Source organism: Jatropha curcas, chromosome 5 (assembly GCF_041381405.1).
Source record: "Jatropha curcas cultivar XTBG-Jc1 chromosome 5, XTBG_Jcur_1.0, whole genome shotgun sequence".
NCBI classification, from domain to species: Eukaryota; Viridiplantae; Streptophyta; class Magnoliopsida; order Malpighiales; family Euphorbiaceae; genus Jatropha; species Jatropha curcas.
Genome location: NC_143155.1, coordinates 30,244,077 through 30,261,674, shown reverse-complemented (window position 1 = coordinate 30,261,674; position 17,598 = coordinate 30,244,077). Strand labels below are relative to the sequence as shown.

General features: G+C 32.9%; 2 protein-coding genes across 2 annotated transcripts; both read left to right on the top strand.

Moving 5' to 3' along the window:
• Positions 1–5,060: 5,060 nt before the first annotated feature.
• LOC105643371 (ethylene-responsive transcription factor 2) lies at positions 5,061–5,824 on the top strand. The gene has a single exon (XM_012228468.4). It carries the CDS (start codon positions 5,082–5,084, stop codon positions 5,769–5,771), a length of 690 nt encoding a protein of 229 aa, XP_012083858.3. The 5' UTR covers positions 5,061–5,081; the 3' UTR covers positions 5,772–5,824.
• A 10,492-nt stretch (positions 5,825–16,316) lies between these two features.
• Positions 16,317–17,133, top strand: LOC149496579 (non-specific lipid-transfer protein A-like). The gene is made up of 2 exons (XM_089722046.1): positions 16,317–16,716; positions 16,837–17,133. The coding sequence occupies exons 1-2, from the start codon at positions 16,376–16,378 to the stop codon at positions 16,844–16,846; spliced, it is 351 nt and encodes a 116-aa protein (XP_089578172.1). The 5' UTR covers positions 16,317–16,375; the 3' UTR covers positions 16,847–17,133.
• The last annotated feature ends 465 nt before the right edge of the window (positions 17,134–17,598 follow it).

Sequence of the window (17,598 nt, the reverse complement as noted above, 5' to 3'; positions counted from 1 at the left end):
ATTCAACCACATGATATATAAAATGCCAAAAATGAACAACTTGACAAATCTTACCCAAATGAAACAGTTATATTTAATTTTATTTGTATTTTGATTTTATCTTTTTTTATAATTGTATAATTAAAAATAATTTAATTTTAATAAAAGTATTTTTCTTTGGTCTACTCTATAAATAGAATTATGGACTTAATCTATATAAGTTTTTTCCAAAATAATCTTTCAAACGCGCTGCTTATTCTATTTCAATGAAACCGTATTTTTTCTTAGTATATTTCTTATAATTTAAAGAAGATTATTTCTTGTATATTTATTGAACATTTACTTTTTTTTTTTTACTCTTAATTATTGACATTGAAAAAAAACTAATAAAGTAATTTCCATCAAGTGTATTATTTCTCTTTTATAAAAGTATATAGAGCTAGAAAATTAGTAAAAGGATATTGAGGTAATTTAAAATTAAAATTTTATAGAATTAAAGTAAATTGATCATTTTTTGATCCGTATGACAAGTTAAAAGTTAACGGTTTAAATGAAAAAAAAAGTAATACATTCTTCATTTAGGGTTAAGGGATTTGAATTGAAAGAGCAAGAGATAAAAAAACTTGACTAAAATTTCCGTAGGATGTGAAAATTATTGAATAAACTTTAATATAGCCCAGATCTATTGTTCATAGAATTTGTTTGACAAGAATATACAATAATCGGAAGCGTACCTTGATCCATAACGGCAGATCTATGTTATGGTTACCTCGTTGGGAGAATTCGATTATCACCGTAACAGCAGATCTATGTTTCTTTACTCTGGCGTTTTGTCCGTAAGTGCTCTCTTAATGGTCAGAGAATAATCAACAGCTGCGGGAGTTTCTTTTTATGAGCTCTCTCAAACAAACTATTTCCATATGTGTTTGAGGGAGCCGTCACACTCTCTTGTTTCTGTGTTAACCCTAATCTGTTGATTCTTTTATCTTTTATAAGGCAGAGGAAGGGTATTAAAACCCTAACTGGCTCTTATTCATTAAGCTCAATAACCATCATCTTGGACCACCTTAATTAGAACCAGCCCTTTAATCACATGGGCCACATACAGATTATTAAAATAATCTAACAAAAATTTCTTGCTACGTTCAATGTATGTGTGGCCTGAATTCATACACTAAGTCAATAAAAAAAATATTTTTTAAAATGTTACTATTTATTCTTTTTTATAATATATAATAAAAAAATACTCTTAATTAAATTAAAATATAATTGATAATTGATTTAATATATAAATCAATAATTAATTAAGTGCAAGTAAGTCGTTTCCGGCAATAATAATAATTTTGAACTCTATGAAGAGTTGTCTCGAAGATCCATGTCGAGCCGAGAAAGCTATAAGTGTCAAATTGAAAAAGCTTTAACCGCAAGAAGCACACGGCATTGTCTCAGCTCATGTTTTGTGAATTAAACATATGTGTCTAGTTCGAGGAAAGATTTGTCCAAAACCAGTTCATTTTTCGGCATTTTATAATTTATGCATCTGAATCTGATCATGTTTGGGGACCAAAATGAGTGTTTTTCATTTAAAAAAAATATTCAATTTAGTAAATTTAGAATTTACTTGTTTAATATAAATATTTTATTATTTTTAACTCAAAATATAGTAAATTTTCCATAAAATTCAAAAATCAAAATCCTAAATACTTCATAGTTGATTGATATTTATTTCACACATCATTTCTAAATTTTTCATTAATACACATAATTACATTTTTATTTTTATTCTAATTTATCACACATTAAAATAATTTTATATAATAATGAAATACATGATATCAAACTTTGCAGATTTTAATGATTAAAAGATAATATAAATAACAAATGATATATTATTATAAAACTCATTTTAAATAAGATAAAAAGATTTACCTGCATCCATTTCAAAAAAAGATTTATCTGTACCTACTGTACGAGTGAGTTTCATGTACCAAATCAATCTACGAAGAATTCTTTAAAATATTACATTTATTTTTCGTAGTTTTCCTTTTCAATGGATGGTAAAAAATATCATTATTATAATTTTTTTAAATAAAACTTATTTTTAATTGATTTTTCCATAGAACAAGTATACGAGTAATAGGATTTTTTTTTTTCTCTCACTCAACTCCCTTTCTTTCTTTTAATTTTTCTTTCTCTTTAGCTCTCCCTTAAGGAAGTATCGAGTGAATTAGAAGCAGTAATTTTCTCTTATATTATTTTTACCATCTTTGCATCATCAAAATTTTTAAAATCTGATACCAAGATTTTCTAAAGATTGGTCGTATTATGTTCGATAGCAAGACGTCTGCACCTCGATACTATATATATATATATATATATATTTCCAATTTCATACAATTTTTAGTAGTCAAAGTTGATTTATCACCTGTAACATATATTTCTTGAGTATAAATTGAGTTAATATTAAACTAATATTAATTGTTTTCCAAATTAGCCTAAATGAATTTGTTTGAATTAAAAAAGAAAAGGTGGTAAACAACTAAACACTTGCGTTGCCATTTTCCAAAAGAAACATATTATCCCACTGATCAACTTTGACTGAATCTTTATTTAACAATAACTTAGTTTTAAAAAAAGATTACTTTCAATTACTAACTCATAATTACATATAAATTATTAATATATTTCTTTTCTCAGGAAGGTTGATTGCATTTGCAAATTTACTCCAAAGCTGTACGTTGGTCATGTTATTGACCCTAATAAAAAAATGTGGGAAAAAAATAAAATAAAAAATGTTAAGACAGTCTAGCTTTCAGTCATCCCTGAGCTTCATAGCCAAGGATCGATTTGCTGAATTTAGCAGGATCAGATCTTTTTCGAATATCGACTGGATCCTTTTTGAGATCTGTTAATTTTTTTTTCAAGCCCTATAAGACAATTTTTTTTTTTTTAGCAGATCTCAAAGTGATGTTGCTACTTGTAAATTTTGTTTTGCACTTAAATATATTACTCAGTCGGTCCAATCAATCTCCGGATGCAATAAAAGATTTTAGAGTAGTTGAGATTGCTCTTAAAACTACCAACTGCTGAGTTGAAACGATGCAGTTGAGATTCTTTTTTTCCTTGATCAAAGATTTTAGAGTTCAAGGTTATTATAGAAATTGCCACATTGAAAGCTTTATTCCCTATACAAATCCTTCAGTATTTGCAGTTAACCTAGTTGAATTTCAATAGGCTTTCTGATGATAAATAATAGAGATACTATTTTAATTTATCAGAACATTAAAGTTATTTTAAATGTTGTAGCCGAATTTATAAATATTTTTTAATATATTTCTGGACTGATTTATAAAATATGTAAATCATGAGATTATAATGTTTTTATAATAATTTTCATTCATATAATTCAAATATAAAAATAGGTAAGAAACCGAAAAATTTCCAGATTTTTCAGTCCACGTTTTTCAAAAAAATTATGAAGTCTATGAAGAAATTATTACAGAGGCTTCGATGGTTGAGCTTGATAACTATGGAGTACTTGAAAGAGCTCAGAGACTGAATGACGTTTTGGAAAATAACAAAGTAAGTGCGTTTATATATATATATATATATAACAGAGATAGATTCCCCTTTATTTTGTTTGCATTACAAGAAAAATAAATAAAAAAAGGTTACTCAATTCATTATCAGTTATATGACGGTCGGATGACACATGGTGTAATATAATTTAATTTATATCAATAATTTCCTTAACATGTGAAGATCATGATCCATGCCCAATTAGTTTTTTTTTATACAGAGTGTGTGTTTGGTTATCCAAATTCAATTTGAATATCATTTTCTTACATTACTAGATTTTAACGAAAGTGATTTTAATTACTATAATTTTCGTATCACAATATAAATCTATGAGAAAAATAAATTTATTTAATTCAACTATAAAAATATAATATATAAATATCATAGGTATGTACATATTATATACATATTAAAATTTTTATAATACCAATTAGCATGAAATGTAAATTTTTTTTCAAAAATTATTTAGAGAATATAATTTAATAATAGATCAACAAATATAATTTTGATTATGGTAATAATAATATATATAATAGATTATTTTTCAATAGTTTTAGTTTTATGCATGTCTAGTTATATAAGTTGTTTTGGGAATATTAAGAAAGTGATTAATGAATTTCTTTTAATTTTATTACTGTATACATTTATCTACTGTTTTTTTTTATTATTTTTTGAATAATTTTTTCATAAGATTTCAATAATTAAAACACGAACGTGTTCGCTCTTGGCTCACTCACTTGTTCATTGATATAATCAATCATGACGCGATCGAAGTTAATAATACTCCAATTGATGATATGAAGGGATGGAGAGCAACGTGAGCAAAAGCCAACGTGTTTCGAGAACGTAAGTTCTGAAACTAATTATAAATTATGTTTTTTTCTTTTAGAAAATTAATTAATGATTATGTTAGTTGGATTAATTAATTAAGGTTTTTGCGTTTTTAAATGATGAATGAGATGCAGCGGCAATTTTTTTTTTCCTTATTAAATTGTTAATTATGCATAAAGTTACACGAAAATTCAGTAATATGCAAAATAATAATAATAAGAAAAAGACCCGCGTGGACTACAACTGCCTTTATTAGACTGGATTTGTTTTTTTTTTTTTTTTAAGCATAAAATATTCAATAATACGAACGTGTTTTTACATTGTTAATATAATTACCAAAATGGCAAAAACTTACTTATACCCATCACTTACAAATAGTATCTTCATAAAAAATAAAATAAAACAGTAATATTTTTTTTAAAAAAAAAAAATTTAATTGGTTAAGGGTAGGCATATTTTCCAAAGAAGGCATTACAAAAATATAACACGTGACTTTCATGCAACCAATCACATTAAATTTCATTTTTTAATACTCCATAAGAAAAATAGTAAAATACCATTATGCCCTTCTCGCACTCTATCCCACTCTCTACTTCAGTTTCCGCCCGAGAAATAGCTATAAATATGCATGTCTTCCTTTTGGCTTGCATGCCATTGCAGCAAATTAATTAGTTAATACATAAAAAGGAAAAATGCAGGTACAGAGCAGCTCGGGTTCCATGCTCACTTCTCTTCTGGAGTCGATTCGAAATCATCTCCTCGCCGATGATTTTGAAGATCCTTGTACTGCTACCGCTTCACTTCTTTCTTATACAAGTGAATGGTTTTCTTCGCTTCAGCTTAACTCCGTTAATGAGTTATCCATGGTGGTTGAACAAGAATCTCCGAGTATAGATGTAGGTAGTAAAGCGGCAGTGCCAGTGCCAGTGGCTCGTCCGAATCACACGCCTCCACTCAGGAGGAGGAATTATATTGGTGTAAGGAGAAGGCCATGGGGAACTTACGCAGCGGAGATTAGAGATCCCAAGAAGAATGGTGCCAGAGTATGGCTAGGGACTTATGAGACTCCTGAGGATGCGGCTGTGGCTTATGACCGCGCCGCTTTTGAGATGCGCGGCTCAAAAGCTAAGCTGAATTTTCCTCACTTGATCGGGTCAGACAATGTGGAGCCGGCCAGATTGAGCCACAAGCGCCGTGTCCCTGAGTCATCATCTTTAGCGGTGAAGAGCAGTGGCTCTCCAAAGCGGAGAAAGGGTAATAAAAATCCAGTAGAGGAGCTCCAATACGGTGTCGAACCACTGTTTCTTGGCGATCAATCCATGGTCAATTCAATTGTATGTGATGCCAGCATCAGCAATACGTTTACCCTAGTTTGTAATTAATTACTGGTCAAACATGTGCTTTTTACTTGTAGTACCAAACAATTTTATTTTACTTCAAACATTTTTTACGTGGCAAACGACTATTATTATATATCTTAAACAAAAATAAAATTAACGCAAGATTTTACCAACGTCTCGTATATGGATTTACTCATATACCAAATTAATTATAAATAAAAATTTTGATTCGAACGAAATTGGAAAAAAAAAACAATAATTTTTTTCTAAAAATATTAATCTTATTAATAAGATTGAAATTTACTTTTGTTCACGGTAATAATGTTTGCTCTCTTCAATTTTTTTATTACTGTCAAAGCTAAATTTTATTTATCTATGAATTGTAGCTCAATTGCAATGCAAGCTGAAAATGTGGCAAAAGCTATTGGATTTAATCTCCATTAAATGCACCTGCAGAGAGGAGTGAAAAGTCTTAACTATGATTAAACTCGAGTCGGAGTAGACGATCCCTCGTAATGGAATCCGAATACCGGTGATTTAAAAAAAAAAAAAGCTAAATTTGCTTTATATATTTTGATTCATAATAAGTATGCACATCATATTAATTTTTTTCCCCTATTAAATTGTAATGACCATGCATAAAGTTGTATGAAATTTCAATTATACGTAAAAAAAAATAAGAAAAAGACCCGCGTGGACTATAACTGCCTCTGTTAGACTCTTTAGCTTGTTTTTGTTTCTAAGCGTTAAAAATTCAGCAATAGATACGTTTCATAGATTATAAATAAATATTATAGCCATGTGTATCTCATACTCCATTGAATACGAGATTATTTTCGTTTTAAGTTTTATGATTTATAAATGTGTTTTCACGGATATTTTATAGAGATTGTCCATTAAACTCAAATATGACTTATCATTTGACTAACTCTTCATGTTTATATTATAAATTATAAATATAATTAAAAAAATATTACTCTCTTCGTCCTATTTAAATTTACTTGTTATTCCTTTTTTGAATGTTCTAAAATATTTCTAAGGTTTCTAAATTTTGAAATGTAAATAATTATTTTTTCATAATAAACTTTATGATTATTCATTAAATAAATGACTTTTATTAATATTTTAATGAGTTAAAATTAAAAATGCAAAATAACTTTTATTAACTAAATTCTTAATATGTATATTTTATCAAACTATTCAAACAAAATTGGACGAATAGAGTACTATTTTATAACAAGCGTGTTTCATTCAACCAATCAAATTGAATTCCATTCAACACTGCCAAGTTAAGTTTGGACGTATGAGGAGACATGTTGTTCTAGGTGTAGATGCTTAATTTTATTAGTTTTTACTGGTTAATAACAATAAAGAAAAATAAAATTGAATTTCATTATTTGATACTCCATGAGAAAATATCATAATTGGTTTGGGTCTGGAACTTGCTCCAACCACCATAGATAAGTGAAGTGCAAGCGGCAACTTCTTGAGAAATGTTGTTGTCCCTCCAACACGTGGGACACACAAATTTGAAAAAGAAAAAAAAAAAGGGAAAATTGAAGGCACTCATTCATTTGATGGACGCGTTAATGATGCATCTCCTTCTCCTATAGGAGAAAGTTTTTCACTAAATAAATACACAAAAATAAAAAGAATAGCAATACACAATTAAGTGTAGAGAATTTTAGGAAAAAGTTCTTAAAATTGGGAAAGAGAGAAAATAGTGAGGATTATACTCTTTGGGGTATTTTTTGGAAAATACTTAGAGTACCACTATTTTTGTAATATCTCTTGTACATACTATTTTTAGTGGAAGAATTATTCGGAATTTTTGTCCCGTGGACGTAGCCCATAACAGTTGAAGGGTGAACCACGTAAATCTCGGTGTCCTTATTTTTCATCTGGCATTTACGATAATTATTGGAAGTATATGTGGTAATAGTAATTTAAATCTTTATTGGCGCTATTAACTTTTATCGTCGATAATTTGATTATACTTTTACCACTGGCATTTTTCCGCGGGCCCCATTTGCGATTAATTATAATACCAACAACTGGTATCAGAGCCTTTGGTTGGTAACTCTGTCAGTTTTCTACAAAGCTACTATTCATGTGAATAGTGATTTTCGTGAATAGTACAATTTTGTCAGATTTAGAATTCGACATGGCTAACGACGGGGCAATGATCAAATTGACGGATTCGAATTATTCAATGTGGAAATCTAGAATGGAGGACTACCTCAATTGCAAAGATCTGTACGATCCAATTAAAGGTGACAGTGCAAAGCCAGAAGAAATGAAAGAAAGGCAATGGGACAAATTAAAAAAGCAGGCATTGGGTACAATACGTCAATGGATAGATGCTAGCTTGTACAACCACGTGAGAAATGAAAAAGATCCCCAAGTTCTCTAGAAGAAATTAGAGAATATGTACGAGGCTACAAATGCTTAAGGTAAAGTGTTCATGATTCGTAAAGTCATGAACTTAAAGTTGTCAGAGGGGCGATCAGTTACACAACACCTGAACGATTTTGAAGGACTCGTAGCTGAGTTAGCAGTTAGCGGTATGTCCTTAGATGACGAGATGCAAGCATGCCTACTGTTGGGATTTCTACCGGATAGTTGGGATACTCTTGTGGTATCATTGGGTAACTCAGCTCCAAATGGTGTGGTAACAATGTCTATGGTAAAGAATAGACTACTCAATGAAGAGCTACGAAGAAGAGACGTCGCCAGTACCAGTTCACAAGCCCTTGTCACAGAGAATAGGGGCCGGAGCAAGAGTAGAGGTCACAGGCATGAAAAGTCAGGTGGTAGATCCAAGTCCAGAGAAATAAGAAAGTGTTATCATTGCGGTAAGGAGGGTCATCTCAAAAGGAATTGTCATTTACTTAAACAGGATAATGTAAACCGAAGACAGGAGAATGACAGAAATACATCTGCTACAGTCTCAGTAGAAGATGGTGAGGTGACTTTAGTCACTCATGATGCAGATTGTTGTCATGTTGGAGATGCAGATACCGAGTGGATATTAGACTCCGGTGCTTCATACCATTGTGTTCCAAAAATGAAATACTTTTTCACTTATAAAGCAGGAGATTTTGGCACTATTAGAACGGGAAATAAGAGTTTATCGCAAATGGTGGGAATCGGTAATGTCTGCATAAAGACAAGTGTCGGGTGCACATTAATACTTAAAAATGTGAGACTTATTCCCGATCTTCGGTTAAACCTGTTGTCTGTCAGTGTACTGGACAAGGAAGGCTATCACCACCATATAGGTGACGGTAACTGGAAACTCATAAAAGGGTTTTTGGTGGTGGTAAGAAGAAAATTATATTGCTCGCTGTATAGGACGCATGCAACAATATGTGTGGGTCTACTGAATACAGTTGCAAATGATGCTTCACCAAATTTGGGGCGTAGGTGGCTGGCGCACGTTAGTGAGAAAGGGTCGAATATGTTGGCTAAGAAGTCCCTCATCCCATTAGCCAAAGGCAAAAAAAACCCTTGTGATCATTGTATATTTGGGAAGCAACATCGTGTCTCATTTCAGAAAAGCTCTAGACGAAGAGACAATAAGTAGGAGTTGCTACACTCTGACGTATGTGGTCCCATAGAGATAGAATCACTTGGAGGAAGTAGATATTTTCTAACCTCATTGATGATTTCTCACGAAAAACATGGATATATTTGTTGCACATAAAGGACCAAGTATTTAAGCACTTTCAGCAATTCCATGCGTTGGTGGAAAGCGAGACTGGAGCGGCTTTGAAGTGTTTGCGCACGGATAATGGTGGTGAATACATCTCTAAGGAGTTTAGAGATTGTTGTAGTTAGCATGGTAGCAGGCATGAAAAGACAGCTCCTAGTACGCCTCAACACAACGGCGTTGCTGAATAGATGAATTGCACCATTGTCGGAAGAGTCAAATCCAGGCTTAAAATGGCCAACTTATCTAAGCCATTTTGGGAAGAATCTGTCAATACTGTTGTCTACCTAATCAACCGACTACCTTCAACACCTTTGGATTTTGATATCCCAGAGAAGGTCTGGACAGGTAAAAATATTTCATACTCTCACCTGAAGGTATTTGGCTGCAAGGCATTTATGCATATTCCGAAGGAGCAGAGATCAAAGCTTGATGACAAGTCAGTTCCTTGCACTTTTGTCGATTATGGAGACGAAGAGTTTGGCTACAGGTTATGGGACCCAGTGAAAAAGAAAGTTGTTTGGAGCCGAGACATAGTATTCCACGAGAATGAGATCGTGGTAGATACAACTTGTGAAGAATTGTAACGCCCTATTTTTTTCTGTGTTGAAATAGTAGTTTATCTGTCTGTGAATAGTACTATCGGTCCGGGAGTCAGTATTATTTTGGTCTAGAAAAATTATTATATATAGGTAATAGGTTCTATCACATTTTTGGAGCATGCATGCATGGTTTTTATGGGTAGAAAGTAAGTAATGAATATTTTTGGAGAATTTTAGAGAATTAGTGCGTAGTGACTTAAGGTGTGATATTAATGAAGGAAATTAGAGGCAATAGTTGTGTGGATGAAATTTGAAATGGTGTTAGATTAATTAAGGAACTTCAAAGAATTATTTTTATGGAGTAAATTTGAGAATTTTGTTGTGTTCATGATACTGTGGGTATATCATGAACACTAGGAGATTCTGACTCTGGAGCAAGTACACAGGCTAAGTAGGCCTCACAACCATGCTGGATCAGTCTTCTAGCAGAAGAAGCAGAAATAAAATTAGAGAGGTAATCCGACCTCTCACCCGTAACTATAATCTCCTCACCAGATGAAGTCTGGAGTGTAATCCTCTTAAGTCTACAATCAACAATGACCCCATGTCTAGACAGCCAATCCATACCCAATATCACATCATACTCCTGAAAAGGCAACTCTATCAAATCACCTAGAAATACATACTCATGAATGACTAAAGGGCAATCTCTATACACCCGATTAACTACTACACTTTGACCCAAAGGGCTCGTTACCTCAACGCTGTGCTCTAATGTATCAGCATGCATACTACCCAATCTACCCACAGGGATGCATATGTATGAATGCGTGGAGCCCGGATCAATCAAAGCAAGTACAAAAGTGTCAAAGATAGAGAAGGTACCTGCGATGACATCCGGTGCATCCCGCTGCTCCCTGGTCCTGATGGCATAAGCCCTCGCCTGTGCTCTAGCCTCGGGTCTCTCCACAGTCTCAGAAACTGGTCTCTCACTCCTCGTACCAGAGCCCTCACGACGGCCTCTACCTCTGCCTCTCTGACCATAGGGAGCTGGCCTCCCAACCTGGTGAGTTGGACTAGTGATGGTGTTGTTGATATTACACCAGGAAGCATTCCTACAGATGATGTTACGAGAGGAGGAATGCCAGAATCAGAATGGGAAGAAGAAGAAGAAGAGCCAGTCATGGGGGATCAAGAGAATATTGTAGATGATAACAATGATGCAGAGGGTATTGAGCAGGGGGAGCCAGAGAACCCCGTTCCACCAGAAGGAGTTGAACCTCAGTTAAGAAGATCAACCAAAGAACGCCAACCATCTATAAGATACCCTAGTTCTGATTACATTTTGATTTCTGATGAGGGGGAGCCAGAGAGCTTCCAAGATGTGCAATCTTGCAAAGATAAAAATTGCTGGACAAAGGCCATGGAAGAGGAGATGAATTGAAGAATGATACATATGAGCTGGTGAAACTTCCAAAAGGGAAGAGAACACTAAAGAACAAATGGGTAACAAACTAAAGAAAGATGATGGCAACCTAGTGAGATACAAAGCTCGATTGGTCGTCAAAGGCTTTACTCAAAAGAAAGGTATTGACTTTGATGAGATTTTTTCACCAGTTGTGAAAGAGTTCTGTTGGAGTTGTGCTAGGTCTAGTAGCCAGTTTGAATCTTGAGTTAGAGCAGCTTGATGTGAAGACCGCATTCTTGCATGAGGATCTAGAGGAAGAAATCTATATGGAACAACCAGAAGGTTTCAAGGTCAAGGAAAAAGAGGACATGGTTTGTCGCTTGAAGAAGAGCTTGTACGGGTTGAAACAAGCACCGCGACAATGGTATAAAAAGTTTGATTCTTTCATGGTGAATCAAGGATACAAAAGGACAGATGCAGATCTTTGTGTATATGTCGACAAATTCCATGATGGTAAATTTATCATCCTTCTTTTATATGTTGATGATATGCTAATCATTGGACCAGATGCACACATGATTAGCAGGTTAAAAAGTGATTTGTCAAAAGCATTTGACATGAAGGATTTGGGATCGACAAGGCGAATTCTTGGAATGGAGATTATCCGAGACAGAAAGTACTGCAGGTTATGGTTATCGCAGGAAAAATATATTGAACGAGTTCTAGAGAGGTTCAATATGAAGAATGCTAAACCAGTTAGCACTCCGCTTGCCGCTCACTTCAAGTTGAGTAAGAAATCCTACCCATCAACAAGGAAAGAAAAAAGAGATATGTCAAATGTTTCATATTCCTCAGCGTTCGGAAGTTTGATGTACGCAATTGTGTGTACGAGACCAGATATCGCTCATGCAGTTGGCGTTGTGAGGCGATTTCTGTCAAATCCCCAGAAGACACATTGGGAAGCAGTAAAGTGGATCTTCAGATACCTGAGAGGAACTTCAAAGTTATGTTTAACTTTTGGAGGTGAAAAGCCTGCACTTGTTGGGTACACAGATGCAGATATGGCCGGTGATCTTGATGAAAGAAAATCTACATCAGTATACCTATTTACATTCTTTGGGGGAGCTATTTCATGGCAGTCGAGATTACAAAAATGTGTTTCATTATCAACGACCGAAGCAGAGTACGTTGCAACAACGGAAGTAGGAAAGGAAATGCTTTGGTTAAAGCGATTCTTTCAAGAATTGGGTGTGCAGCAGGAAGAATATATAGTTTATTATAATAGTCAAAGTGCGTTAGACTTGAGCAAAAATACTATGTATCATGCACGGACGAAGCACATTGATGTAAGATATCATTGGCTTAGATCTGCCATTGAAGAGAAGCAGTTTTCGTTGCGAAAGATCCACACAGACAGAAATGCTGCTGATATATTGACAAAGGTCGTTCCGAAGGAAAGGTTTGAACTGTGTGTCAAAGCGGCAAGAATGAAGAGTCCAACCATGTAGTTGGGAGGGAGAGAATTATTGTGGGTCCCTCCGACATGTGGGACACACACATGTTTGAAAAAGAAAAAAAAAAGGAAAAGTAGATGCGTGATTAACGCATCCATTATTAACGCGTCCCTTTCTCCTATTTTTTTCTCTAAATAAACACACAAAAACAAAAAGAATAGCAATACACAATTAAGTGTAGAGAATTTTAGAAAATGGTTCCTAAAATTGGGAAAATGAGAAAATAATGAGGATTATACTTTTTTGGAAAATACTTAGAGTACCACTACTTTTGTAATATCTTTTATACCTACTATTTTTAGTAGAAGAATTATTCGGAGTTTTTGTTCCGTGGACGTAGCCCATAACAGTTGAAGGATGAACCACGTAAATCTCGGTGTCCTTATTTTTCATCTAGCATTTACTGTAATTATTGGAGGTATATGTGGTAATAGTAATTTAAATCTTTATCGGCGCTGTTAACTTTTATCGTTGGTAGTTTTATTTTATTTCTACCACTAGCATTATTCCCAGGCCCCACTCGGGATCAATTATAATCCCAACAAGAAATGTATGTTTTTAAATCATGACGTCGTGTTTAAATTATAACCAAGAATCTATGTCAAACAATATAAGTTTTAGTGAATGATGAAATTTAAATTTCTACTTCTTTCTTTATCAAACAAATTATGTTTTAATCAACGGTGGGTTTGAGCATTAATTGGTAATGAATTAATTAACTTAAACGCCAACTTCAAAATAATAAATCTAGTTAATACATATAGTTTTCATCTAAGCTATTTGAATAAATTTTTTAAGAAAAGGACATCTAATCTAGTTAAATAAAGACATCTTATTTAAGAGTACATGCAAGAGCACGCTCCATTAACCCCTTTCCCTTTGAAGACATTCAACAAAATTGGAAAGATATCTTGAAGAAGCGTGTGCATTGAAATAGTAAAAACCTGCTTAGAATTATAATTTTAATAAATTGAAAAACACATTTTTTTTTTTTTAACAAATTGAGTTTGAGGAATGCCTTCCTCAACAAGTGAATATTAATTAAATATTATATATATATATATATATATATATATATATATATATATATATATATATATATATATAACAGTTCTCACACACTATATATGTTAACATATTTTACAGATTTCGTTTCATGAGTCAAAGATTTGGTTCTTAAATGTTTCTAAGGGAAAACAACATAGTAACAACAAAAGTTGAACGACATGTCATTTTGAACAACATGTCATTATTATTATTATTTTATGTTGAACTATTGGTATCAAAAAGTTTACAGGTTCAACTAATTTAGATTCACGTCGGACAGATCCATAATAGAGATAAAGGATAATATGGATATTTAAAGATACTTTATATTCATGATTTAAACTCGATCAAGACATCTGATTAATTATTTTTTATTATTAATATTACTTTCTCTAAATTTAATCAAGAAATTCCATTCAATTAATATAATCAATATAAAACATATTACTCACGTAAAAAGAATTTGTAAGACCTAATATTCATGCATTATTACAAATTTAAACTCAATCTTAAAATCACGTGTGAAAGTTAGATAAACTAATAGATTATATATATATAAAAAAAGTATCAAATAGTACTCTTTGCATAAATAATGCAGTAATAAAGAAAAGATTAGAAAAATATTTTGAAATAAATGACAAGTATCACTCATTGGAAGCATAATATATTTTAATTAGAGAAGAAAAACTTGACATTTTTTTTTTTTTATTAAACAAAGAAAAAAAGAAAAAGACACGTAAGATGGAAAGGTGTCAAACCAGGAGAATAAACGACCAGTAAAATATATACTATAAAAATGGATGTCCAATAACTCACGTTTAACATGTACTTATATGATTGATGTATATTATAATGTTTCTGTTTCAATTATTTTTGGAAATTAATTCAAAGAATAGAATAAAGGTGTTGGTAGTGTATAATTATTTTTCTTCGTTTTCACATTATGTTGAAACTACCTGCTGTCTTCTCAAAAAAAAAAAAAAAAAGAATTGCTAAGCGGTTTCCAAATTTCAAAATGGGCTTCAAAATTCGAATTGGGCCTACTACCAGGAGAAAAGAAACCAAGTTAGAAAAAGAAAAGCCCATCCACTTTACAGTTAAAGGCAAACAGGTGGCCTTCCCAAGTTAAGAGAAATCATCGAAGATGCCTTTTTCCATTTTTTGCTTCAGTGCTTCTCTAATCTGATGTCTATCATCAACATTTTTTTTTTCTTTTAGCTGAATGTTTCAGAAAAATCGATGATTTGGGCTTTATTATTTTTCCATTAATGAGTTATAAAATTCAAAGAAAGTCTGGTTTTTGCTTTCGTTTGAGAAAACAAAATGTTATTATCTAAACGACTTCTCGTTCAAAACTCATCGCCTGGTGTCGGTTAAAGTTTTGGGCCATAACAACAGAATTTAATTGTAGGCCCAATTATTTAATTGTTTAGAGCCTACATTTTTAGAAGGAAAACCGTTGGACTAAATAACTAACCCAGGGTTAAAAGAGATAATCGGAGCGAACGAAAGCTTTTCTCCGTAATATACGAGGCACAAGGAAGCTTTTCCCTCCTGTGGGAAAACGAGGAAACTTTTTCCATTGATAATTCCAGGTGCTAATTTGTCATTGCCTTTGTATTCCTCCTTTTGTGTACGTGCTTATAAGTTCATTTATTTGGAAAACATAACCAACTGTCAATAGACCGACGTATCATTGCAAGCTACTCAATAGAGGAAAACTCTCTCATTTGTAGTAAAGAGAATTCGAATTTGAAATATCTTACTCTTTACAGTTTCTACAAAAAGTAGAAAGATCAATCAGACTATGGTAGAACACATATGTTTTCAGTGGTTGGGTCTAGAAAATTTTAATTTTTTATTTAAAATGAAATAATAAGTAATCACCCTAAAGTTTATTTGTAGAAGCAATTTTTTTTTTAAAAAAAAATTTATTTTCATTGATTTTTTCCAATTTAAGCAAGTATAACAATAATAAAAAATACTTTTTTTCATATAAATTTTCAGAAGATAACTTAAAAGGAAAAACAGATATAATTTGCTTTAATTTGTTCTTCTATTATAATGGCCTTTTTTTTTTTTTTCAAATTAGTAGCATAACTGATCGATATGTAAAAGCCTGAAAGGGATGGCTGCCGTTGCCTTTCTGTTTTGGCTTGCCATTAGAAAGATGCTCAGGAAGTCCTAGGAGATTGAAAAGCACATCCTCTTTGCTGTTAAAGTTGAACGAGTGACATTTCAAAGTGAAGAAGAAGCCAAAATCATGTAAACAATATTCTGTTGTTACGCATCAGGTTATGACTCTCACATTAGCTTTTTTTTATCTCTGAAGAGGCTATAAATGTTACATTTCAGCCTCTGCCTTCATCTCATCACACACAGACTTGCAGAAATACAAGCTCAGAATCTCACAAGGAGCAAAAATGAAGGGAGCAGTCACAGCAGTTCTGGTTGTTGTAGCTCTTGTTCAACTCATGGCAATGCCAGGAGAGGCTGTGGATTGTGGGCAAGTGAATTCGGCTTTGGCCCCTTGCATTCCCTTCCTGACTGGAGCAGACACCGCTCCATCAGCTGCTTGTTGTGGTGGAGTCAAGAATTTAAAGGTGCTTGCTCCAACCACAGCCGATAGGCGAGCTGCGTGCGACTGTGTTAAGGCTGCTGCCTCACACTATCCAAATATAAATGAAGATTCTGCCTCTTCACTACCTAAAAAATGTGGGGTTGAAGTGAATATTCCCATTTCCAAAAACATCAACTGTCAGAAGTAAGTTTTTCTCTATCATTACTTGATTTTTGGTTTTCAATATGATTAAGTTACTTTCTAACATGATCTTTAAGTAATAATAATAAAATTAACCTTCATTCTCCCAATTTTCTTTGCCAGCATCAACTAAAATGAATCCTGCAGTTGTGACAACGGAGAAATAAAGCTTTGAGGGAGCTATGGACGTTGACATCTTTTTGTTATTAATCTTATCTAAATAAATGTTCCTGTGTTAATCCGATTACTAAACCTTGTTCTACTGAGATTCTTGTAATAAAAAAATCATACGCTAGTGCGTTGTCTTTGTGCGTGGATGTGAAATAAAGTGAGAATTCATGGGTGATCTGTAACTGTGAAACAATTCGAGGCTGATCATTGGAATAATAAAATATAAGACACTGGCTATCTTTTCACGAACCATTTTCAAGAAAAATGAATATATTGAATTTTAGCCTTTAAATTATTGATTGTAAAGCTATCGTCTTTTGCGCCTACAGTAGCAGTGCCAAGGGTATGAGCAAGTAATGTGTTCTATAGCATGACTGTATGAAGGAAAGGCACTCCTTTGAGGAATTTTGTCGAACGGTTTACGAAGGAAATGCATGGATGGAGGAACTTGAACGTGTTTGGGAGAAATCTGGCCAGATTAACTTCCCGTTGGGCCTGAGCGAGCCTTTTATTTAACGGTCCAAACTTTTTTTTTTTTTAAATCTTGTGGTTGTACGACTGCGTATGCTTATAAAACGACGCCACAATTATTGATTTTCAAACTGGTTTGTTTTTCCTCTCCTCAGTGGAGGCTGGGAGTGTAACCATCGTCATCGACCCACCAAAGTCTGGAGAATAGTGAGGCAATCTCTTTTACTTTACCTTGCCAGAAAC